This window comes from Hipposideros armiger, unplaced genomic scaffold (genome assembly GCF_001890085.2).
Source record: "Hipposideros armiger isolate ML-2016 unplaced genomic scaffold, ASM189008v1 scaffold_723, whole genome shotgun sequence".
NCBI classification, from domain to species: Eukaryota; Metazoa; Chordata; class Mammalia; order Chiroptera; family Hipposideridae; genus Hipposideros; species Hipposideros armiger.
In genome coordinates this window covers 534,538-560,739 of record NW_017732073.1, presented here as the reverse complement: position 1 = coordinate 560,739, position 26,202 = coordinate 534,538, and the positions used below count along the sequence as shown (strand labels likewise).

The 26,202-nt window shown below is 32.9% G+C and overlaps 1 protein-coding gene across 1 annotated transcript in view; it reads left to right on the top strand.

Moving 5' to 3' along the window:
- The window catches only part of NAALADL2 (N-acetylated alpha-linked acidic dipeptidase like 2), a gene marked incomplete at its 5' end in the record, with an annotated part of 708,847 nt that overhangs the window by 380,006 nt on the left and 302,639 nt on the right, over positions 1–26,202 (top strand). The window contains one exon of the mRNA XM_019627205.1: positions 1,785–1,904. Within this exon, the coding sequence (XP_019482750.1) occupies positions 1,785–1,904 (120 nt within the window). The remainder of the gene's footprint in view (positions 1–1,784; positions 1,905–26,202) is intronic.

The following is a 26,202-nucleotide window of genomic DNA, read 5'->3' as shown; positions in this document are numbered from 1 at the left end:
TCAATCAACAGATATTATTATTACAACTACTATAATGTGGGAGTCCATAGGAAAAATTATTTATGTTGCAAAAGATTAGGAACCTGTATCCTAGAATACGTTTTTATGTATATATGTATATTTGACAACTAATTATGCATTCAGGAACTTTCTGGCTTTTTCCATGACTTTGGGCAACAATGTATGAGTAAAGAAAATGGTGAATTATATGTAGATTTGATTGTTAGCTTTAAAAATATACTATTTTAAAATACTATCTCTCAGAAAATTATTTCAATACAGTTTATAAAGCCATTTTGTAACTACCTAGTTGAGGAGTTTAGAAAACTATTAGTTTTCTTGTTCTATCTACTGTTATGAAATCTACTTTTTATGAGAATGAAACTTTATTTTGAACGGAAACCAATTTATGCTCAAAAAATATTTCCTAGTGAAGATGAGTGAGGAAAGTACTTGTTGACATGTCATATTGTCCTATTTAAATTTATTTGCACAGAAACCCCTTGAAACCCACAGATATAATTAAAAGGATTAGGTGATATAATTAAAAGGATCAATAAACTTAAAAACAAAGTTTATAGTGATAGAGTTATTAGAGAATTAACTCAATACTGATTTTATCCTTAAGGAAAATTATCTTACTAAATAGATTCTTTAAAAAAATACCATTTCTTCTGTGAAGAATCTTCATTTTTCACAGGCTATTATGGGAATGCTATAGATTTCAATTAGAAAAGGCTGAGTTCAAATCTCTCTACCGTAAAACATGTGGTTTTAAGCAAGATTAACTTCCCCAAGACTTGATGTCTCAAATACATACACAAATGCCTGTGTCATAAGTGTCTCTTGGGAATAAAATGGACTAACATATAGACAGTATCTGTGTGCTACTATGTATTCACTAAATAGAAGTTCTTTCTGCATTGTGCTTGTGTAATAATGGACTTTAAAAATATGTGTAAAGCAGAGTGCTTGTGCTTAAAGTTTATCATTTCTCTTCATTTAAAATAATAATTAGATTTAAACAAATTGTCTTTTCACCTCTCTTACAGAGGGATAGCTAAATTTTCAACATAAAACAGAAGTAACATCATTGATTTGCTAGGTATACAAGGACTCGCAGTCTTTCATCTGATAGCGTTGGAAGAAATATATACGATGTTCCTAAGTCATGAAGTAATGCCATTTTGGAGAGTAAGGTTCAGCAGAGAAGTGGAAAAACTATTCTATTGAATCATTTTATGCTACTAATGTGTGTAAAATGCATCAGGTTTTATTTCAGGTAATATGTTCAGGGACACAGTTGTATTATTCCCCATTTTACTCAGAATAAAGAGCCATGTTGTGTGAAAAGTAGCTCATTGTTTCAAAGCAGAGGTTTGGTTTATTAATCACTGAAATAGTTTTCCTGTGTCTGTTCTCTAATTCAGAGACTATAAAATTAAGTGCTATCACTAGACCAAATATTCCATTCTGTATTCTGGAGATGAATTTCATAATATTTTAACCATTTAAGAACATTTTCTCTTAAAATTTGACTTTTTTCAGGAACATGCTTTAAAATATTTTATCATATGCTGCATGTAACTTCTTACCAGCCTTACTTAAAATTATTTTATGACTTTGCCTATACTTATTAAATAGTCTGATATTGCTTAAAAAAAACTACTTGTGCCATGCAATGATTTTAAGTAGAAAATGTGTATTTTTCAATATGTAACTGAATATATAGAACCTGTTATTTTTATTTATGTTATAGATTTCTTCTGTTGTTTTAATTTCAGGATTTCAAGAATGTTCTGCAGAAAAACGTTGTGGCTTATGTAGGTCTCCATAGTCCCATAAGGGGTAACTCCAGTCTGTATTCTGTAGCTTCACCATCTCTTCAGCAACTGGCAGCAGAGGTAAGATGAACCACATTTGTATAAAATGATTATGCAAAATAGCCTTATTCTCTATAATTTGGCATTCCTTGATATTTTCATTTTTTTAATATGCTTAAACAACATCTAAGTGTTTTAAGGAATGATCTAGCATGGAATTTTCATCAATATCTCTTTAACCAATTTCTTATGTCCTGAAATTTTTCACTTACTATTCTGTTATGGTTATAGTTGTAGGTATGAATTATACAGTTACAGAGAATGTATGTCAACTGTAAGTTTACTTCTTCAAAATTGGCTTTAGCTCTCAAGTACCCAATTCTGCCAGTCTGGACATTTTGTGGTAAACTTATTGATTTTGGGTTTCTTCCCCCTCATCCATGTTTTGAATAAATTTAGGACCTGTCCTATGTTTTCAACTACATTGTAAGCCCCCCAAGAACAGAATCTGTGTATAACTCCTAGAATATAGCGATAAATAAATTCAAGATATTTAAAAAATATTGTATTAAAAAACATGGAAAAGAAAACATGCATTTTCCTACAAAGTAACAAAAAATCATGTAGTTTGTGATACTTTCTCACTAGAGTTATTATTATTTTTTTAAATCTAGTCGCTTCTCACCTGTGTCAAAGAATTATGCAGAAAATTTTTTCTGTTTATTGGTATAGTTCATACTTGTATTTCTGCATTCTTTTTATGACTTTTTACTGCAGATAAAATGATATATGTTACTTTTCAGAATGAAAGCAGTCATGCCACCACTGGGGGGTGGTTTCTTCCCAACCCCAAGGGCTATTAGTATATAAGAAATGACCTTCCTTTGCCCACAGAGTTTCCAGTAAGCATCACAGAAACTGAATTAGAAAAAGGAAGAGATCATGAACAGTGCTTTGGATTGGCCATAATTCTTGATTTAAATGCAATGCAAACTAACATTTTATGACTTTCATAAAGTATTTTCTAGTTTAATAATTTTCATTGACATTTCCATATGTAGTATAATAAAGGAGATATTATGAGAGATGAAATGTATAAATCTGTGCATTTAAAATCAGCCAAGCCCTAATGTGCATGCCCTAAATTATATTTAGATAAGAAAGTAAATTCCTTCTGCTCTGTGTGCTGCTTTGAAATGTCTGACTCTCTTATTTGCCTGGGGAAAACTCAAAACAGGAAAGTCAGGGCAGATGTCTGTCTTGGGAAGATATTTCTGAATAAGTGGATGATTAGACAGAAGAATGTAGAAACTCAAGTATCCAGAAATTGGGGAAGGTTAGTTTACAAATCATGTCTTTTCCTTCTTATGTATTATATTTTTCCTATTTTGAGGAACATGAAGATGTGTAATCATTGAAATTTATAAGTAAATAAAAATAAACTTTAAAGAGTACCATATCTATAGAAATATCTATCTATAGAAATATCAATTCTATATAAATGCCTGAGACTATAATGCATTTTAAAATGTTTTTGCACATTTTATAACAGAACACTATAAAATATGGTATCTAAACCCAATTAGTATCTGATAGTACAGCGTGATTTCTCAATGATGATTAGTGACATGGCAAATGTACTTCCTTGTTTATTTGGGAGAGGAAACTTTTTGTTCTATAATTGAAAATGTTTACATACTAACCTAAAAATAAGCTGGAGTCTATACTGAAAGGAAATTTCTTTCGGTTGAGATCGTGTGTGTATGTGTGTGTGTTCCATAGGACAATTTAGAAGGGTGGATTATCACAAGTTCAAACAAATAATAGTACATGAAATTGTAAAACATGAGAATAATTTATCTCTATATATTAAATTGTGCGTATGATAATTTAAGATACATTTGCATACAAATATTTAATGTCACGTTTTTATTTAAAATATATAAACATTCTTAATATAAAGGTTTAAGAGAACTGAAGGAAATAAAACTCCACAGTAATTTACATTATTTAATTAAAATAATTTGCCATTATTGGAATTAAAAATATTTAGAAGGTTTAAAAGAAAACTTAATGATAACATCAGAGCATATGTAACTTCACTTACAAAGATAAGTATATTTTATCAGTCTTCAATGTCTCTGCATTTATTTAGATTCTTACCATATACAAATCAAATGCCCATATAATTCAGCACAAGCTAAAACAAACAAAAACAAATTCAAATTATTTTTCTACATAGAACAATGTTTTCTATAAAAACAGGCATGTTTACTAAATTGTAGATAACATGAGGCCGTACAGAATATTAGATACTCTTGTATAGCAATGTCTAGATTCCAAAAGATATTGCCAATTTCATGTGGTGGACTTAAATATATCAGATGGAATCTTTAAAGAATATACAGTACTTCATTTATGAGAAAAATTGGACACATATAGGATATTTTAATGTATTACAAGCTTGATAAAAAATGAAAAAGTGATATGCTTTCCCTAAATCAAACAGCAGTTCAAACTTCAGTAATTGTGTGTTATCTCAATCATAGAAGATAGTAGTCCACTGTACTTGGTCTATCAGATCTTGGAGTGGTTCTTTTTTATTAAATTAGACTCAAAGGATAAATTGAGATATAATTACATGTACAAAAATGTACCCTTTTAAGTGTACAGCTCAACGAATTTTGACAAATGTAGACAATCATGTAAATACCACCACAGTTGATATGTACAGTATTTCCATCACCCCCAAAATTCCCATCATGCCCCTCTGCATTCAATAGCCTGACTTCATCCCTAGTTCCTGGCAAAAACTGATGTGGTTTTGCCCTTATAGATTTGTTTTTCACAATAGGATAAACAAAAAAAAAAAAGAGGAATCATCCAATATATATTCCTTTGTGTGTGACTTATTTTATTTTTAATGATTTTTAAGATTTTCTAATGTTGTTACATCAGTAACAAATGCTGTTACATTTTCTGATGTTGTCAGCCATTCTACAACATCTTCAAGACTACAAAGAAAGTTAATTGTGACTGGGATGAGTGGAATGACTTTGGAGCCCTCCCTCTGGTTTGATATTCTAACTTTGGTCTAGAAATGAAGAGAATTTAAACCACTGACTTTAAGAAAAGACACCATTTCCCTAAGAGTAGTCTGCTAAATTTGAAGTAAATCATCCTGAATGGAGAGGATGGAGTCTTTTGAAGATTTGAAAATGTTGAATGAACCTGAATCTACCATTAGTGATTATAGGTTTTTCTTGGAATTCATGAAAGACTAACTTTAAAAAATTATGTAAAAAATAATGAAAAGTTGATGGTTACTAAGTTGGGTAACAGACACATAAGATTTCATTGTGCTGCTCTCTTTTCTTCTGGGTTTATTTGAAAATTTTCAATATAAATTTAAAAATATTTTTAAAAACTTCATCTTTTTAGGTTAAAATACTGATAACTAATGAATTAGTTTGTCTTCCGAAAGCATCAAGAATCTACCAATGAGTTATTTACCACTGAGTGGTAAACAAGAGGCAATAACCAAGGCTTTTTTATGGTTGATTATTTTTCCTGGTACTTTTGTTAGTATTTTCAATATGCTTTTCTGCTTCCTTTCTGCTACCTATTTATCTACACACTTATATATGTATGTATATATATATATATATATATTTATATTTTTAAAAAGTTGACTAAAATTATCTTATAATTTTTAGAAAAATAACTCAATTCAAAAAACTATTAATAAATATTAATATTTCTAAAAACTTCATACTTTTAAGAAATTAATATATATTTTCAAATTATTAGTTACCTCTCTTTTCTTTGTGAAATTAATTTTATATTAATATTTACATTTTACTGATAAAATGCAATGAAAAACTTTTTAAAAATATTCTTATAATAGTAATGATAATATGTGTATTATCATTATAGACAAAAAAGTATGCAATTATAAAAAGGGATTTTTGACAAATTTCAGCAACATATTTTAAAATTAGCTGAATGTCTGTATGGTATAAGAGATTCAGATGTGAATTATCTAATTTTTACTGTATGGTTGGTAGTCATTTTACTGTATGGTTGGATTTGGATGTTTTTTTTTCTGGCTTTTAGCTATAATGAGTATAGTGGCTATTATTCTTGTGCATTGGTAGAATAGATGCACTAATTTTTCTTACATATTTATCTGGATGTAGAATTGCTAGGTCACAGGGTAGGCATGTTTAACTTTAGTAGATACTGCCGAGTTTTCCAAAGTGCTTGTATCAACTATACTACTACCAGCAATATATGAATGTGCCACTTGCGCTATATCATCACCAACATTTGGCATTCTAATTCTCATAGATGTATGGATGGTGGTATTATTTTAGGCTTTATTTTAATTTCTCTGATGATTTATAATATAGAGTACCTTCTCTCATATTCATGTACTCATTGGCCATTTAGATATATTTCTCTGTGAAGGCTTATTTAAACTTTTTGCCTATTTTTTGAAAAAAGAGTTGTTCATATTTTGTTTTTATCAGTTTATAAGAGCTCTTTATATATTCCCCATACACATTTTTTGGTGTTTATATATTATGAATTCTCCCAGTATGTGGCTTGACTTTTTACTATCTTACTGGTAGCAACACTATCTTTAATTATTAATCTTCCTTATGGAAGTCTTTGAAATGACATTTATTGTTCCAGTATCTTATTATATAGAACATGTTGAACTTAATTTATCTAGTATTGATGTTTAAGGAGCATTGTAAACCTTTATTATTTAATCTGTCATTCACAAACATTTGAGTGTTTACTACGTATATGCTTTCCATTCTACTGGGAACTATTGGGTGTTCTATAGAGATGAATAGAGTACCCAAGTCCCCTAAATAAGCAGGGAAAAAGAGCCTTTGTAAATGGGAAAAAAAAAAGCCCTGTCTCAAAAATAATTTTCATTAATCTCTTGACTGTACAATAAAGGATATATAGATCAGTGGTCTCTTAGTAAAATGCAACTGCCTTCATACAAAATAAGTTATGAAATTAAAGATAAAGTTAGATTTATCCCCCAATAATAGTTTTACACATTAGGGTGCAATACAAACACCTCTCTCTCTCTCTCTCTCTCTCTCTCTCTCTCTCTCTCTCTCTCTCTCTCTGTATATATATATATATATATATATATATATATATATATATATATATATATATATGTTTCACCTTTATTTTTTGAAATCATCTTTCATAGATACAGAAGATATTGATCTTCCCTTTAGAGAAACAGAATTTGATCATCCATATATTAGTCAGTGCCCTGTAAGTCTCAAGTAAATAGTAATGAGATTTCTGAGACATTATTTTAGGGAAGCCTGAAGCCTCAATACATATGAAAGTAGTTAATCTAGCTACATTCTGCTTAAATGCTGCTCTTGAAGCAACTGTCCTAAGCTGGACACCTGATCAAAACCAACGGAAACAATTGCATCAATATTGTAAAACTGTACTCAGGATAAATGGTGTTTTTTGTTTTACTTTAAGTCTAAAAATGCATCAAAGGTATATTTGTTTTATAGGATTTTTTAATAAATTTTATGTACCAAGGATAGTCCACCAGAAAATACTGTATGTATAGCTCATTTCAACTACATGCTTTAGAGCTCCGAGTCCAGAACCGGACTGCAGCATCACTTGATTATGGATATCCCATCTGTTGCAGAGCTCTATTATGTGAAAAATATTTATAGAGAACCCACTGTGTATGGCATTGCTTTAGGTGTGTAGTCACACAATAATCACATGAAATGCCCCAGCTGCCCAGGAGTTTATATTTTACCAAGAACATTAGCCATGTATAGATAGCTAAAATATAGAAGTGGGGGCAATATGTGCTATACTGGAATTCACAGGAGACAATGTGATTGGTGTAATTTATAATCATGCCTTGCAGAACAGTGACAAAAAGTTTGAATGTACTCACAATCCTGAAGAAATTTAACCATTAAGTCTTTTCAAAGCTCCATACTTTAATGTCATAAACAAATACCTCTTATTGAACTATCAATGCTTTTTTTGAAATTATAGAAACTGATGTCCATTTGCATTTCCTTGTTCAAATACAGTGCATATAGTCATGTATGTGCTCTTTTCCTCTTGGGTTAAGGGTATGGAACTACCACAGCTACATTTGTCATGGTACTTGTACCATTTCTACTGACAACCACAGTTCCAGTGTTTATTCTTCCTGACTATGCCACTATTCTGTAGGAGATAAAAAAAAACACGTGAGGTGTTTTAGACCTAGAAGCTAATTAGTTCAAATTCTTGAGTTACCAGAAGGCTGACTTTCAAATAACAGAGTTATTAACTTTTTTTGTTCTTGGTTTTATGTTTATACACTCTGGAATTAAAAAAATATATATCCCTAGTCTGCTAAGGTAGTCATAACAAAACACCACAGACTGACTTAAGGAACATAAATTTATTTTCTACACAGTTCTGGAGGCTGGAAGTCCAAATGAAGGGGCAGGTAGGGTTCATTGCTCCTGAGGCATCTCTCCTTGATTTGCAGGTGGAAATCTTGTCACTGTGTCCTCACAAGGTTTTTTTCTCTGCTTATACTCATTTCCTGGTATCTCCTCCTCTCCTTGTGAGGACATCAGTCCTATTAGATTAGGGCCCCACCCTTACAACCTCATTTAAACTTAGTTACCTTTTAAAGGTCCTACCTCCAAATGCAGTCACCTTGGTGGTTAGGCTTCAACCTATGAATTTTGGGAGGACAACATTTAGTCCATAATATTATTCAAGATGCAGAGTAGTCGACTACAGAGGTATAATTGTAGAATTTAAATAGTTGGCTTTTGTTTATCTCTCTCTGTTGCTGATCATTTTAATGCAGGGAACTAAAACAAAGCTTAAAATCTATTCTGTTTGCTATAAAATATAAAAGTAAAATTGACCTGAAACATTCTTCTACTAACTTGTCTTCCATGATATATGATATAGTTTTTGATTGCCTGTTTTTATATTTTGCTTTGTTTAGTTTTTTAAGGGGAGAAATTCTCTTTACTTTCCTGTTCATTATGAAGTCCAACTCTCTTCAGTGGATTTTATTTATTTATCTTTCTTTCTGCTGCTTCTACTACTAGTAGTCAACGGAAGTGAACATAAAGACTAATAAACTGATTTAAAACACTGTCAAACACTAATTTACCACTTCAATAAAGTCTCACATTTAAAATTGTGATTCTATTAGCAGGTTTATCTATCTCTTAGGTTTACAAGGCTTTGTTTTGTGTTAAAACCAAGCAATCCCTTAACTTTATTACTGTTTTGCATGTTTTTTTTGGTTCAGTATATGCTGACAATTTGTAAATTCCTTTTTATTTAAATCTAGATTTCAAGGGAAGTCTTCGGGAGATTCTGGTTAAAACCCTGAATTTCAGAAGGTAGCTGATATAAATATTTGGACTATATAGTCAAAGAGCACTGCAAACAAGTTGAGTTATTAATAGATTTATCTTGGGTTCATACACACAATCAAAATTACTGTCACATTATTAAAATGGATTTAGCTTAGTTAGTTTTTGTCTGTGAATTTTTGATTGGTATATTGCACACTAACCTCTACAGGACTCAAAAGATGACCATTTACTCAAGAGAAGTATTGGTGACTTATTATTGTTGACAGGTTAGATAAAATTGTTTTACCTACACAGCATCATTAATGCAGTACTATACACTTTCTCATTAAAAAAATGAAACCTACTCTGATGAATTATCATTTTTTTCCACCTATTTAATATGTTTTGGTTAAAAACCTATCAATAATACCATCAGTTAATCATCTACATAACAACCCAATAATAATGCTTTGCCCTTATGACATATGATATGTTATGTAAAATATTTATGAGTAATGAAATTAATTTTAAAAGACATAATTTTATGCTTTAGAAAAAAAAAGGAATCACTTTTTCAAGTAAAAGTACTGGGGTAATTTTAGTATCTATTGCCATGCACTTACTTTTGATAATTTGTATAAATTATGGCTCCTTTATTGTTCTTTTTTTCTTAATCAAGCTATTTACATTTGTGTTGATATTTTGAATTTCAATAGTTCACTTCTTTAACAAAATAATTTATTTCTATATATTAGTAGTGGATTATCTGAAAGAAATTTACAAAACAATGGCATTTACAAAAGCATTGAAAACAATGAAATACTTGGGAATAAATTTAACAAAAAAGGTGAAAGGCCTGTACACTGAAAACTTTAACACATTAATGAAAGAACTTCCCATCAAAATAGTGGAGTAGGTAAATGCTGTGCTTGCATCCTCTTATGACCACATCAAAATTACAACTAAACTACAGAGCAACCATGATTGATAATTGCTGGAAGTCTAAGTGAACAGAAGTTCTATCACTAAAAATATACAGAAAAAGCCACTTGAGGCTGGTAGGAGGGGTGGAGATGTGGAACAGGTTGGTCCCACACCCGCGTGTGGCAGTAAAAATAGGGAATTCATCTGTGGAATTCACCCCTGAAGAGCAAGGGGTCTCAGCCCGTACCAGGCTCCCCTGCCCAGGGTTCCAATGCCAGGAGGAGAAGTCCCCACAACTTCACTAATCATCAGGGAAATGTAAATGAAATCCTCAGTAAAGTATCACCTCACACCTATTAGGATGCCTATTATAAAAAAGATAAGAGATAATTATCTTGATCTTGGTAATCAATCCACAATGTGTATGTATATCAAATCATCATTTTGTACATTTTAAATGTGTACAATTAATAAAATGAAGGAAAAAAATTCAATCTAAAATGAAAAATCTAAATGGGCTCTTGGAAAAAGTAATAAATGAAAAAGCTTTGACAAAAAAGTTGTTCTCTGAAACAAAAGGAAATTGATACAATAACGTCAAATAAATTGTTAAACATGTAAATATGTAAATGAATCTTGCTTTAAAGTAGCGTTGCCCCTGTGTAATGTGAAGCGTAGCCTAAGTAGGACCTTCAGTTCTTCAGTATGTTACCACGTGTGGCAAAGATCCAGAGATAAATAGAACATGTGGTCTCTTCCAAACTTGTTTTATTCTGGAATCGTTTTCCTAAAGGTATCTTATGGAAATATATACAGAAATACTTTAAACAAACCCTATGTGCACCTAAAAGTTGGGAGTTTTTACAGAAACATAAATAAGTGTTGAGTCACTTCACTTGGAAAATGTTTTTCTTCCACTGGCAAGATCTACAATTTGAACACTTTTTCAGAAACACACCTCTATCTACAGTGCTAATAAGACTTGAAGGCACTGATTACTCCTTCCCTTTGATCTGGAATTTCACCTGGAAATGTATAGCCTTCAGGGCCCTACAACTTAACACTAATCCCTCCATAGTTACTACTGTTAACTATATTTTTACTTGAAAAGTTATAATTTTAAAGAGCAAGGTAATAAAAGAAATTGAACAGCAGAAAAGTTTAAGCTGTATTAACCCTGAAACAGCAATCCTTTTGAGGGTCATTATAGCAATTTTCTGTATGTCTGCAAGGAATTGAGAAATCATTTCAAATCAGCCTAAGGAAAATTTCTTAAATAGAACGAATTATCTTAAGGTGCTTGAACACCGTGCAGAGGGATCAAACATTTTTATGGGTGGTTGCTACAGCCAGTCTTTATTCATATTAGCAATTCACTCGTGAATTCATCATTTATTTCTGTTTATTTATTGTTTTTATTTGTTTAGCTTCATAATGTATAAGAGATTGTGCAATTGGTTTCCTAAGTTCTTATGGTTTCTAGGTTGTTAGCTTTCATATTTATTGTTTATTTATGTATATAGCATGCTTTACAAATTCTGGCTCTAAATCTATAAACCATATATAATAATGGTTGATAAATATGAGACTAGGACACTTTCAGATTCAGTGTTCATGTTTTCTAGTGTAGCTACATAAACTGTTTTCTAGTGTAGCTACATAAACATGGTGAATACTATAGACATTCAAATTGAATGAAGAAAGTTAATTTATAAATTATGTTTCACATGAAATTCAGTTATCTTTGAAATAAAATGACACATTTTTTCTAGCAATATATAGAGTATCATCCAAAACATTACATATGTTTCAACAATATCCAGTAGGTGATCACAGGTTCAGAAATTAATAATTTATTGCATGTTCCAAAAATGAGGTGACATGCTCTAGCTTGGTAAAAATCCATAACCATAATTGATGTTTTCACTCTATTCTAGAAATAGAAATTTAGATTAAAAAATGGTATACTTTTCCAAGGGTTCCCTGAGAACTAATTTAGTTTCTCGTATTATTTTATTGTTCTCTTTGTGGGAAAATTATAAACTATACATGGGCAAATATAAAAACATAATTGATCATGTGTAATTTTACTATCTGGAGAAAACCACTGAGAAAATATTTATCTGTTTAATGCATGCACATATATTGTTACTAAAATAGAAGAATGATCTGCATTTTCCCTCTCAATATATTATAAATAGCTTACATTTCTAAAATATATATTATTAATAGAATTGGCACATGAATGAATCTAGACAAAAGTGTAGGGGAATTCATTATACTATACTTACTTTTCTATAGGTTTGAAATGTTTTGTTTTGTTTTTCAATAAATAAAGTACATTATTTCATTATATAGCTGTACTACCATTAGTTAATCAGTACCATTTTTTGAGCATTTATATACTGTTTAAAGTGTTTTTTTTTTTCCTTATTGCTAATAATACTACACACATATTTGTGCATACCTCTTGCCTTTTTACAACTAGGTCTTTTATCAGTCATTAGACAGTTGAATGTAGCAAGACCTTCTCTTTAAGAAGAAATATGTTTTTGATATGGAATTAGTTGTTACAAAGTCTTTGAAAGGGCTGTAAGAGCCTCCTCTAGGTCTTACAGGCATGACTCACAGAACATGATAATAGAGACCTTTCAAGGCTATTGCTACCTCTGCGTGTTCAGGAAGTTTTGAGACTAAGAAGCTCCTAGCCTGACTGCTGACTCTGGAACCCCAGCACTTCGAATAAGATCTAGTGAGCTCGAAGTTACTGCCGCGGTTACTGGCTTTAGTGCATCATTGCCTCAGCCATAATACCCAGGGAAATGTGCCCCGCAGCCTGCATCTTGAACCCACAAAGCCACAGGTCATGACTCCTTTACCATGGGTGCAGTGCCAGTAAACACCTTGTGGGTCCTGTGGTAGTAGAGGCAGCTGATACTACATATCTTCACCTTACTAGTCTCATGCAGGTGCGTGTACTTGGTGGCAGCCAGGTCTCAGGAAGTTATCAGCTGGTCATTAGCTTTCCAATCCCTAGTTATGCAGTAGTCAACCTGCAATTTTTATACTTTCATAAAATTAATTCTGAAATATAAATTTCTGGGTCAAATAATGTTAGTGTATAATATTACAGCAATATATTAGAGTGCTATGCTTGTATATATGAGTGCTCTTCCATAACATTGTGTTTTAACTTCTTTTTCTTACTATTTGCAAATAAGATAGTCATGTATGATATCATCTGTATTGCTACTTAATTTATATCTGTGTGTACCTGGTTATAGGAGCAGAGGCTTGTATTGTTGGAAGGTTGGGGGAACAACCTCGTACACCATAGAGCAGTTTCTAAGAGAGACACAGGTACAGCTATCCGTCATTCAGGTTTCTGATGGACAGATGTCAAAGATTTGAAGCATTACTCTTTTCTTCAAACCTTTACTCAAAATCACCTTCTGAGTGAGAAATTTCTGACCCCCACATTTAAAATATGATACACCATCCTGACATTGTATATCTCCTTTAGAGCTTTTTTTTTTTCTTTAGCACTATCATTAACATATTACATAACTTATTTATTTTATGATCTCTTTCCCCCAGTAGAATGTAAACTCCTTTGGAGGACAGAGTTTGGACTGTTTTGTTTATTGCTATATTTCTAGTATCTGGTATATGGACACTATTTATTAGTGTTTTCTGAAGGACTAAATAAATGGATAGGCATTACTTTTCTGGTAGGTTCTGTTTTTATTAAGTAAAGCTTGCATGTGGGACTTCTACTTCCAGTCAGGAGGTAAAACATTGCAGAGGACCACTGCTCCAACCCTTTAATGAGAACAAAGGAGATCATTTACAAAATCATAGTTTTAAAAAAAAATCTTTTAGAGACCTGAGGATACAAATAAGTCTAAATAGACTGAAATCCAGAAAGTGATAAATTATTTCTAGAAGAAAAAAAACACACAAAAAACAAGCAACAACAACAACATAAACAATTTCAATTATGGCAGAATTACAAAATGAAGAGGAATTAAAAAGAAAAAAATGGGGGAGAAGAAATCATCAAAACTTCCAATGAACTTGGAACAGACCCCTTGGGATGGTATCATGATTTAGAATTCCAATAGCCTGGCCACAGAGCTACTGTGAACTTAATGATTCTTTCTCATAGATCTTCACTGAATGGACAAGGGTAGAACACCAAAGGCTGAAGGCAGGACAGGTTAACTGCACGAAATCCCTCCAGAACAGATCAGATATTCACTAATTGAAAGAACCAGATGCAGTAAAAAAAGAACCAATCTATCGACACTTGCAACATCATGGATGAATTTCAAAATATTCTGATTTGCAAAAGAAGCCAGACACAAGCATACATATGGTATGCTTCCGTTTATACAAAGTTCTAGAATCAATCTATTGTGAAAGAAGTCAGAACAGTATTCACCTCTGGGATTAGAGTGACGTTGTACATAAACTTTAGTAAATATGTACTCATCATAAATCCTAAAAAAATAATAAAATTAAATAAAAAATCCTCAAAAGGTTCTATCTCATAGTTTAGAGATGCAAAATTTCTAAAATAATAGTGCTGAGGGTAAGCATAAAATACTGTTTAAAAATTTTTTTAAGTTATTCACTTTTCAATAAGAAAGAACTACAGAAACTAAAATATACTTATCTAAGGACACATATTAGCTAACATTAGCCAACATCTAGAAAATCTCAGCATGACTGTTAAAGTAGTCATCAGATTCTAAGTCTGTTAAAATTACAATAATTTTATATTCAGTGAATGCTTCAATTTGTGCAGAAGCCTCCTTCAATCTGAAGTTTTCAAGAGGCTACTGTTCAGCATTAAATTTCCAATCACCAAATGTATCTCAAAAGATAAAATCATAAAAATTGCTAGCTTCAAACATGTAACCATAGTATGCAGACATAGAGTTCATTTAACCAAAAGCTTTTTAAGTACCTCAGGAAATCTGTGTAGTTGGCAACGAAGCCCCATGATGTATGGTATGGTCTTTTAATCTGTCAGTGTCTTGAAGAGCTCTTATTATAGCAACACAACTTTCAGCTCCCTTTGAGAAAATCTTTTAGAGTTCTATGTATGTTGTCCTATGATGTGTTCAGAATTTTCTCAAAAGATTTTTCATCATGTTTAAAAAGATAGTTGTTCTTAGAGACTCACTACTCATTAAAAGCAATTTATTCATGTCTATATTTTTACTAACATATTAGCTTTTTGGAGAGCACTGATCCCTTTCAGCCTAATAAAATAAACAGTATATTTAGGTCAGGCTCATAATTTATTTGATTGAGATTCTGATGTTTGTCTGAGGGAATTTTATGAGGGAAGCATAAGTAAAGGTTTAACATACATTTTCGAGATTGACACTTGGTACTTTTAGTTATTTTCTGGACCTTTTCTAATTCCCTAAAACATTTTACTAGATGTACAGAATTGAATTTTATCTGTAAAATTTTTCTCTGATCATTCTAGTAACATCTTTTGGATATGGACACACAAATTGGGTGAGACCACTGCATTCACACATTTTTTTTTCTTAATATAAACATACCTGAACAAGAAATCAGAGTTTTATGAATACAAATACACAAATTATTACTTGAGAAATAAATCTTCCTAGGAAATGGTAGTAGTTGAGCAAAATATATATAGATCAATTTGTTGTGCTACATATAGCATATAGCATAACCTCAGTATCCTAATTGTATCTTATGCTATTGAAAACACATACAGACAATTTTGGGAGAAATGATGAAAAAGATAGTCAATCTTTCTTCTGAATGCATTCACATAGTGAGCTATGCACCAGGCATAAAACACATTTAATCGGAGTTAACTTCTCTTTTCGACTCTTTTTCTTTCACTTTCCTTTTATTCTCCTCTAGTCCCTTTACACCTCCGCTTTCCATGCTTCTTCATTAACCCTCTTTTCTCATTTTTCTGCCTCTTTTTCTTTCTTTCAAGGAATAATCAAATTCCTAAAGTGTCCCTTAACCTATCATTAAAAAAATGCCCCACTTTTATCGCTTTCATTTTATGACTGTAATTGATCTCAACTCAGTCATCCTCAGGGCTAGTACTTCAATATGGTTCACTTTTAAAAATCATCTCAAAGGAATGCATTTGGTCTTTCAAGACTAGGTTGCTTATGATCATTAATTCAAACACAGGTGTCCTATTTTGAGAGCAATGGACTAGTGGACTTTTAAGAAGGCCTAACTGAATGTGCACTTGGGTGATTGGAAGTCTTAGCATTGAGCACTGAAAGCAGGGCAGGCGTCTTTCACTAAGAAAAATGGAAAGGAAAATGAGTGTTTTATTGAACATGTGTGTGCCAGCTCTTGTACTACGTACATGCTTATATATTATTAGATATTTCATCATGTCCTCTAAACAACTTTACAAGCTTGGAATTTCAGATGGGGGAGGTACAATCTATTTAGTTTTGCAGCTAAGATTTGCTGGTAATGAGATTAGACTGGCAGGCATGTAAATTGCAGCCAGGATTGCTTCACATTCTTGAAGCAGCTAGTCCTGGAAGCAGAGTGAAACGACGGCTGATTGGCTCTCTCAGTCACACAGATGTATTGAGGAGCAACGTAGTTCAGCAGAAGGACCACTTCCCAGCCAAATGCTTTATTTTGGGGAGTATGAAGTTAGAAGGACAATACAATACAGATAAATGTCCCTTAACCATGAGTAGTGTACACAAGTGTGCAAAGAGTGAAATGTTTCCTGTTATTTTAAAAGTTTATCTGTTAGGAAAACCCAGTTAGAAAATAATTAATCATTACATTCATAAAATATACATATTTATGGAAACAGTTCACAGTTAATTTGAGCAACATTATAATTATCAATACTTTTAAATCACAAAGTGTCTCTTACAAGACATAATTATTTGCAAATAGTATGAGAGTAACATAAATCATGTTACATGATATATTTTAAGCATCTTATAAAACTGCTGTCACCACAGCTAAAATGCCACTCTATTGATGTTGTATGTTCCAAATTAAAAATCCTATGTACTCAATTACTGTTGCTATTAATTCTAAGAAAAGTAAGGACATTAAGTCAACTTACTTCCTTTAGTAAGAAAAACAAATTATATTTTGATAATATAAAAATAATTCTTAAAATATTATAATACTGATGCATATTATCATGCACCCAATAAAAACAAAAGCATGTAGTGATTTAGGTTATTTTCATAAACATTGTGTGCATGTGTGTGTATTTGGTGTTGAAAACCATAACTAATGAGACTAGGGAATCTGTAAACCAAGGATGATGATAATAATACTATCTTGCCTACTTCAAAAAGTTATTGTGCAAATCAAAATATGTCTGTGAAAAGATTAACTGAGGCATGTCAAAAATTTTTGACAGTTTTATTTGAGCAAAAATTGCTTTGAATCAGGTCGTACCAAACCACAAGTGGTTAGGAGCACCCTACCAAGAGGAGCTAGGGATAACTCTTTTATAGAGAAGGGGCAGAAGCAAAAGCAGGAAATCATTTGATTGGCTATGGCTTAAGTGGTTGCATTCTTTGATAAATAATTAACAGTTTGTTCTTGGTGTTCTGTATATTTTGATTTATTAGCCTTGAGGCATTACCGGCTTAGATTTTGGTTTGCTTATGTAGGCTACTAACGCCTATCAGCTCCATGGCCTCCTTGTTTAATTAATCACATGTAAAAATCTCCCTTAAAATTATAAAACATGTAAATCTGTTTTCCCATAACAAAACCATCTTGGATCAGATTGTGGTACAATTAAAAGGTAATAACGTTAGCTTTTACCCTGCTTTTCAGAACAGTGTGCCAGTCTTAGCCTACCTAAGCCTTTTTGTTCTTAGAGAGCAAAAGCTCAGGACTTCTCCTTTAACATTCTTCTTTAATGCTCGTTGAGCCTACATTCCCACCATGCACTTTCCAGTTCTACTCTTCCTCACTCAGGCTCACATGTCAGTGACTTGGAAGACTTTTGCTGCCCAGATGATCTCTCTCCTTACTCCTTCACCAATTTGGCTTCCTGAGTGATAAATGTGATGTGTTTTTCAAAGTCTACATTCATACTCTGATCTCTGTCTTCAGTAGCTTTTAGCTGTGTGTGGAATGTTACCTTCAGCCTCTGGAGCTACAGCTCTTAAACAGTTTTCCATGAAAGAGGGCTCACTTGCTCTGTATAATTTCCTATAGAATAAAAACTCCTAGATGTGGCAAAGTTGTCTCTGGGGATGTTTTAGACATAATGTGAGTGTCATAACACAAGTGACTTCACCGAACTCTTTGTCACTAGTCAATTGCAATGTCTCTTGTCTAACTGCAGCCATCTTACCTCTCACCCAGTTCTTTAGGCCAAAAATGGTGGAGCCATCATTTATTCCTCTCTTTCTCTCATACTGCTAATGCACTTCATTAGGAAATCTCATTGGCTCTGCTGTAAACAAATAGCCCGAAGCCATCTGTATCTCATAGCCTTTTCTGTCTCCACTCTTGTGCCATCTAAGATGATTTCAGTAGCCTCCTAACTTTTCTACCTCTGCCCCCTTTCCGTACCCCCACAGCCTATTCTTAGAATATCAGCCATAGTTATCCTTAAAAACCTAAGTCAGACCATACTGTGATCTGCTTCTCATTTCACTCTGGGTAAAAGCCAAAGAGCTTCTAATGGCCTGTAAGGACCTACAGAATCTGATCTTCTAACTAACTGACCCCAACTCCTATTGCTCTCCCCTTTGTTCCAGTCACAGTGTTTCAGAGAACTTCCCTGTCTATCCTATTTAAATTCCAACCCTCCCATGCACTACCAAGTCCCTTACCCTGCACTACCTTAGCACTAATAGCATTCTGCACCATCTATTCATTGACTGTGTACACAGTCTCTCCTCTCTAGAATGTAAGGCACGTTGAGGACATGGAGGGATAGTGGTTTGTTTTGTTCACTGATGTTTTCCTGGAATCTAAATCAATGCCTTGTACATAATAGCTTTTCCAAAGGACAGTCTATGGAATGAAGCATAAGTTTTTGCCCATCTAGGGCACTATCTAGGGAATTAAAGGCAGATTGTGTCCTTCCTCCTCCACGTACCTCACTTTTTCCATGTTTGATTATTTGCCCTCAATATAGCCACAGAACCTTTATAATGAGAATTCCTGGCAGCTGCCTTTTCTGACATGGATAATAGCTTATGAAGACATAAAGATTAATCCCCTTTCTGGAATCTACACCACATCCCATTACTACTTTTCAGAATTATTGGGTTATCGGAAAAGTCATGACACATTTTTGCAACGAAAAACATAGAAAATATATGTCATGACTTTTCCAACAACCCAATAGTTGTGCAGCATTCTAAATTAATTTAAACAGTGTGTAAACAACTTAATAAAAAAATGCATTTTGATAGAAAAGATTACTTGGGAGTTTGTGTGTATTTAGTTTGTGTGTATTTGTCTGATACAGATACAGTAAATAGTTTATTGACAAGCTATAGAATGTCTGGCATTCCTAGGATTTTAGTATATGTTATAAAATGATTTTCTTGATTTCTTTTACCCTTTATCAATATATTCTATCAAATATGTTTGTAGTCTGGGAAAGATTGGCACCAATTTCAGTCAAGGTGTTTAATAGGCCAAACCAAAGCAAACACTACTGAAATGAAAATGCCAAGAAAAAAAGTGACATGATAAAACTGATGTTATTGAAATGGAAGACGGTGTAGTGTTTAATCGGATGAATAGCTGAAATATTCACTTGTCAGAAAGCCATTGCTCTTCACTGAAATGCTTCAACTTTTGTATAATTCTACATCAAAGATGTTTCTTTGAACATTTGACATAATTAGTTATTTGTTTTGGTAACTCTTTCAAATGAAATTGAACAAAGATTGTGGGCAGGCATAATGTGAATTAGAGGACAAGCATGGATTAGTTTGAAGCCTGAGACCTTTCTTTACACTCATGTTGAATCTGGCTATAATCTAGAATACTTAGAAAATATGAGGACAAACTGACATTCTATTATTGTTGTGGAATATGGTAAATATTACTGATAATTAGTTTCCATGCTAGGTTTATCGTTTGACTGGTATATATGTATACACATGTATTGGGTCATCAGGAAAGTCATGACATATTTTTCTATGTTTTTCAATGCAAAAATGAGTCATGACTTCCCCAACAACCCAATACATTCACCCACTATGTGTAAATAAAACATTAAAAATATTTTTATTTAGTTTAAATCTAAAAAGCTTCTCATAGAACCAGCAAATTAATGAATTATAAAGTGGGGATTTTTTGTGTTTTTTTTTTGTTGTTTTGGTTTTTTTTACCCTCTAACATGCTCTAATCTTACTTTTGAACAGCTCTTAGGCCAGAGAAGCTGGATCTGTTGTGGAATTAAATATTTACCTATGTGATTATGCTTAAGGCCATGCTCTTCATGTCAGCTACACAGAATTATATTTTTCTACTACTAAAATATCACAAAAGGATGCAATAAGACATAAATTTTATGACAACATGTTCTGTACTTAAACCAAACTCACTGCCAGACATCTCTGGTTTGAATCAAGAGAGCTGGAGGACTTAGTCATGTCACTGCAGTTGTATATGAGCAGGGTATATAAGAAGGATCAATCTGAATTGCTGGTTACAATGGCTATTGGTGTGAGAATAAAATAGCTGGGATTTCTATGTAGATTTCTCCATGGCCCAGTGGGAGGGGATTCACAAACCAGGATACTCATCCTAGCATCTAGAGGTAAAATAAAAACTCATATTTATATTATCATTGAGGAAGAATGAAACATTCTATTTATTGAAGTGATTGGATATTGTAGATAAATCTTTAAGTTGACTCTAAAAGTTCTGATAAAACTAAGCGTGACATAAAAAGGTATTACACAGATGTTTAGATAAAATACATTAGAGGAATATTTTGACAACATAATCAAGTAATGATATTACAAAAATAATTTTAGCCCTCTTATTTCAAGGAAGAATGTGTTATAGTTAGAGCAGAATAATGGAAATCAAGCCACATATTTTTGTATCTGTTCATATAGACTGAGTAAGTGGAAGTATTTAAGTTAGCACATAGTGGTCACAGACATGTGTAGATATGGAGCTATGCATATTCCAAAAGGTTAGAAGCCCTAAATTAGTTGTAGGCATATGAAATTTAAAAAAACAGATCAATATTGGGTAGAACTTTTTTGTTTGTTTGTTTATTTATTTATTTATTTATTTATCATCACTGATCTGAATCCAAAAGATGCCACAGCATCAGGGGCCAAAATCCATTACCATAGTATGTTATGTGAAATAAGGTCATTCTCGCAATTCTTTTCTAAGAGTGGAAATAGTTATGTGTATTATAAATTATTAGAAGTAAGCTACATATGGAACTTTGTTGAGGCAGAATAATGAAGTTAGATGGCATAAACCTATCTCCCAGTCTTTTATAAAATCAAATATAGCTCACATTTTAGAAATGGAACATTATTCTTTATGAAACTACTATAAGAAGATGTGATAGTCTGTAAATTAATATTTAATAGACACTTGTCATTTTTGCTTTCCTTCCACTTCCTCTCATTTAGAGCAATAACACCCAGATTTTGCTGGGGCTGACATCCTCCTCCATTCTCAGCCACATGGTTCTAGGTGGGCTTGTCCTGCCCCACACCTGTATAGGTTACCCTGATTGACTTAATCTAGTCATCGCAACCCATCTCTCTAACAGTGGTCAGTTTATAGATGGACACAGTGCACAAACAGATCCAATGAGGCAGTGAGACATTAACTGTCTCTGAGGAAACAAGCTTTTTCTCTTTCCTTTGTAAGTTGCTGGGAAAGGCCATTTTTCGTTCCCTTGATGGTGCGTGGTAAACTGTGACAGTCATTTTACTACCACAGCAGGGAAGCCAGGAGGTGTGGATTCAGGGTAAGGCCATTGCATGGAAGAGAAGTCAGAGAGACAGAGACAAATCAGGTCCTTGGTGATAATGCTTATCTTGCTGGATCAATTCTTGCCTACATTTAGACTTCCAGTTAAGAAAGTGATAAATCTGCTTTAGTGCTTTGATTGGGTCTTTTTTCTCATCCAAAACATGATAGTTTATGTGGAAAATGCTATCAGGAGCAAAATGGCAATAATAGACCCTAAATATGGCTGGCAGTGGGTGAACTGGAAAGGTGTGATGAAGAACAATGCAGACCCCTCCTTCCCCACCAATCAGGGAGGTGTGTAGTTCTAATTCCATCATAGCTGAATAGATGAGTAACTTATCAACTTGTATTTAAGGATTCAAACCAAGAATGCACAGTGAGGGTACTTGGTATAAAGTATTTTCAGTTTGTCGGTATATGATGGCTATATCTTATAGCCTTCGAAACATTTATATGACATAAAGTTACTTTTAAAGTACAATTGAACACAAAGAATGAAGAGACTTTTGGAAAGCAATTGAATTATTTTCCAGCAGCAGCATTTAGAGAAATCTGCTGAAGCCCTGAGAACATTTTATAGCTGTCACTTCCCAGCACTCCAGCTAAGCCTCAGTTATTTTTTCTGTCCAGACCTTGTCCTCAGCCCTGTGCATTTATTCTGGAAGCTCCAAGTAGTCTTCCAGTCAATTTCCTTTTGCTGAAATTAACCAGAGTGTTTCTGTTGTTTGTTAGCTTAAGAAACCTAATTAATTAAACATGTTTCACACATTATTTTTTATGTCTTTTAAATTTTTTAAATAATTAAAAATATATTTTAAACATTCATATATATATATATATATATATATATATATGTGTGTGTGTGTATATATATATATATGTATACACACACACACACATATATATATATATATATACAATCAAAATAGTCCTTAATTTAAAATATTTTAAAAACATTTTAACATTAAAAATTACCTGTTTCTTATTAGTAGTAGATGATTTCCTTCAGCCCATTTTCATCTTATTACTGTGATGATTAGTTTTACATCCAAACTGATTCCCTTCTTGGTTTACTTGCAAAGCCTCCACATGACCTCCATTGCAATTGAAAGGGACCCGATGGTCCATACATTCCAACCTCCATTTAATGAGGAGGTTTAGAGGCTTTGAGGCCAAAGGTCTCACTGTTAGTGATTATCATTGACTTCTAGGCTCAAAAACCAGTATTTCTACTTGCTCACACAGGTAAGGTTGAACATTTTTTGGAAAAATAATCACCTCCCTGGGCTGGATTATTTTTTTAACAAAGGAAGAAATATTGAACAGAGCAGTGAATTTCCAGTTCAGTTCAGTAGGGTATCATTTGCTATGCTGAAACCATAAAGTTATTAAATGCTAGTACATTCACAGGAAAAAAGTTAAATTTGTCTCTCAAAATGTTTCTTTAAAAGAATAAGCTTATATAAAAGATCAATGAACACTTATAAAAAATTTACCATGTGCCAAATGAATAAGTTGCAGTTTCTGCTCCAAAGTGGAGAAATGAATTGATTTTATTTCATAGAAATGGAAATTCCAGAAAGAGGAACAGAAAATGTCCTTTAATTCAAGTGTACATGTGCTTTCTGAATAGAGTAAGAGAATGTTGTGATTGTATAATAAAACTATGTCTCCCTCCACTGTCAATTTTTCCCCCTTCCCTTTAAAAGGGTTAACATTCATCAAGTATACTCCACTCAGGGAAAACTTCAAAAAGATTGAAAAGAAAACATTTTTTAAAATTATTTTTGACTCTCCTGTTATTATTGCAGCCTTATTACTTCTTTGTAGAGGCTACTGTTGCATCCTCTTCAGTGGCTAAGATCATTCATGTAATATTGATGACTCATCTGAGAAACTAGGCTTTCTCCTCAATTTTACATTTATTCTCCCACTAATAATCTGTGTGGAGAAATATAGCAGGCAAGCTAATATCCTTTGAATATGCACCGTCATATAAACACAGAAAACCCATTTCTACTTAGATACTTAGAGCTGGCTTTATCTCATCATTCATTTATTACCTCAGATATTTTTTCAAAAATAGATACTCTAAATAGTCTTTGAAGCAAAATAACAAGTTTGTAATCCCCTATTGTTTTTTAGAGATTTTCAATAAACAAAAATTTAACAAAATGGCCCTTAACTAATAATACTATATACCCCTATTTGATAAGCTACTAATTTTTAACTAAGGTAGTCACTTTTTTTGTATTTCCCATACTTAAATATATAAACATATATTACTGTTATGTATATATTAAATTTTATACATCCTGAGAAAAATAAAAGCAAAGAAAGAGTTTTACAAGTTTTCCACTTTTTTTTTTCTTTTTTTTAATAGTGATCTGACTGTGGAGTAGAACTCAGAAAGCTTCATGTAAAGGGACAAAGAATAATATTTTAGGCTTTGTAGGCTAAAGATTTCTGTCACTACCATTCTATGTTGCCAGGAAAATAAAGAAAATGGGCACAGAAAACAGATTCTTAGTATGGTTGCAGGAAATAATCCAAGAACACACTAAATAAGCCAACCAAGCAGTGAATTTATTAAAGGTGGACAGTACTTTCTTAAGAAGGTGAGAGTGGGCAGGCCCAGAGAAGAACAGCTGCCTTGAAGAACAAAGAGGCTTAGGAATGTATTGCTCTTAAAATGAGGATGCAAAATATGCAGGTATTAGAGGTGGTGGTGTAGGCATTCCTAGCTGGACCCTTGCCAATTACCCTTTCCCAATCAGGAGGAAGGATTTTTGTCCTTATTTAGCTCTTTTGGGGACTGTCATGGCAACACAAAGAGCAAATTTTTCTTGAATGCCATCCTAATAATATTATAATCTGTTATAATTAACTGAAATTCACCTAAAGTGACAGGATGGTGTCCTGGGTCTGCTCTTGGCCTCTGAAATCTAGCTGGTCTGGTAGCTGCACTTTTCTTAAAGATGACCTCATCTTCTTCCCCCTTTGCCTCCCATCACCTCGTCCATCTCTTCCTTCCCCTCTCTCCCTGTGACCTTATTCTTTCTGCCTACTGTAACAGCTGCATTCAAAACAAACATCATTTACCAAAATAGATGGTGGGTTATTTGGTTTGCTGGTGAGTTTGCTGACTCCTGCTTTAGAATGTGAAGAGTTTATCCTGAAGGTTTCAGTTCACACAAGAGCAGAAATAATAACCAAAAAGTAATGCAGGGTTGTAAGCATTATTTAAAAATCTGTGAAGCAGAAGCCTATCCTTAAATGTAGGAGTTCTGTTTTGCCATTACATTCAATAAAGTAAGATCTTCTCCAGTCAGGATTTATTAGTATCTAAGGAAACTGTCGCCTGCCAGTGCTGGACACTGATTTCTATCTGAGATGCTAGTGATAATGCATGCTACCAATGTCTACTTGTTAGAAAACCAGTTGAAAAAGCTCAGAAGAAACAATTTTACCTTATGGTTCATTAAGTAAGAAAAATAATCCCTGTATAATATCCCTGCATGTAATGACCTTGGAAGATTACTGGAGAAAAAATAAAACCAAAACTATCCCATAGTCTTTTTTTGTTTATATCACCTTCACAAAGTGGAAGGATCTTTAAACTGAAATTTGTGGAAAAAAATGCTCTCTTTTACATAATGAGAAAGATACCTGAAAAAGGATATTTCACTTATGACCTAGATTTTATCTTAGTGAGTGACAGAACTCTTTTTTCATAAATTTATTTAAATACTCTGAACCTATTAAGTTATGTTCCAGATAATGATCCAGAATTTATCAGTGTTTATTGTCCAACAAAATGGTGGTAGGTGACATTTCTGTATTGGATGAGAATTTGGTGATTTTTTTTTTTAAGGTTCTTTTTAAATTGGGGAATTGGGGGAGGGGAACAGCACTGGGGAATCGGGGGAAGAGGAACAGGCAAGTTGCTGTCATTTTGTTCTTCGGTCTAGGATGTTGCTTCACTGGCCCATGTTGGTATTATCATTGCGCTCTTCCTGGGTGAGGCAGATTGGTCGCCGGCCTCTGGACAGCAGCTCACG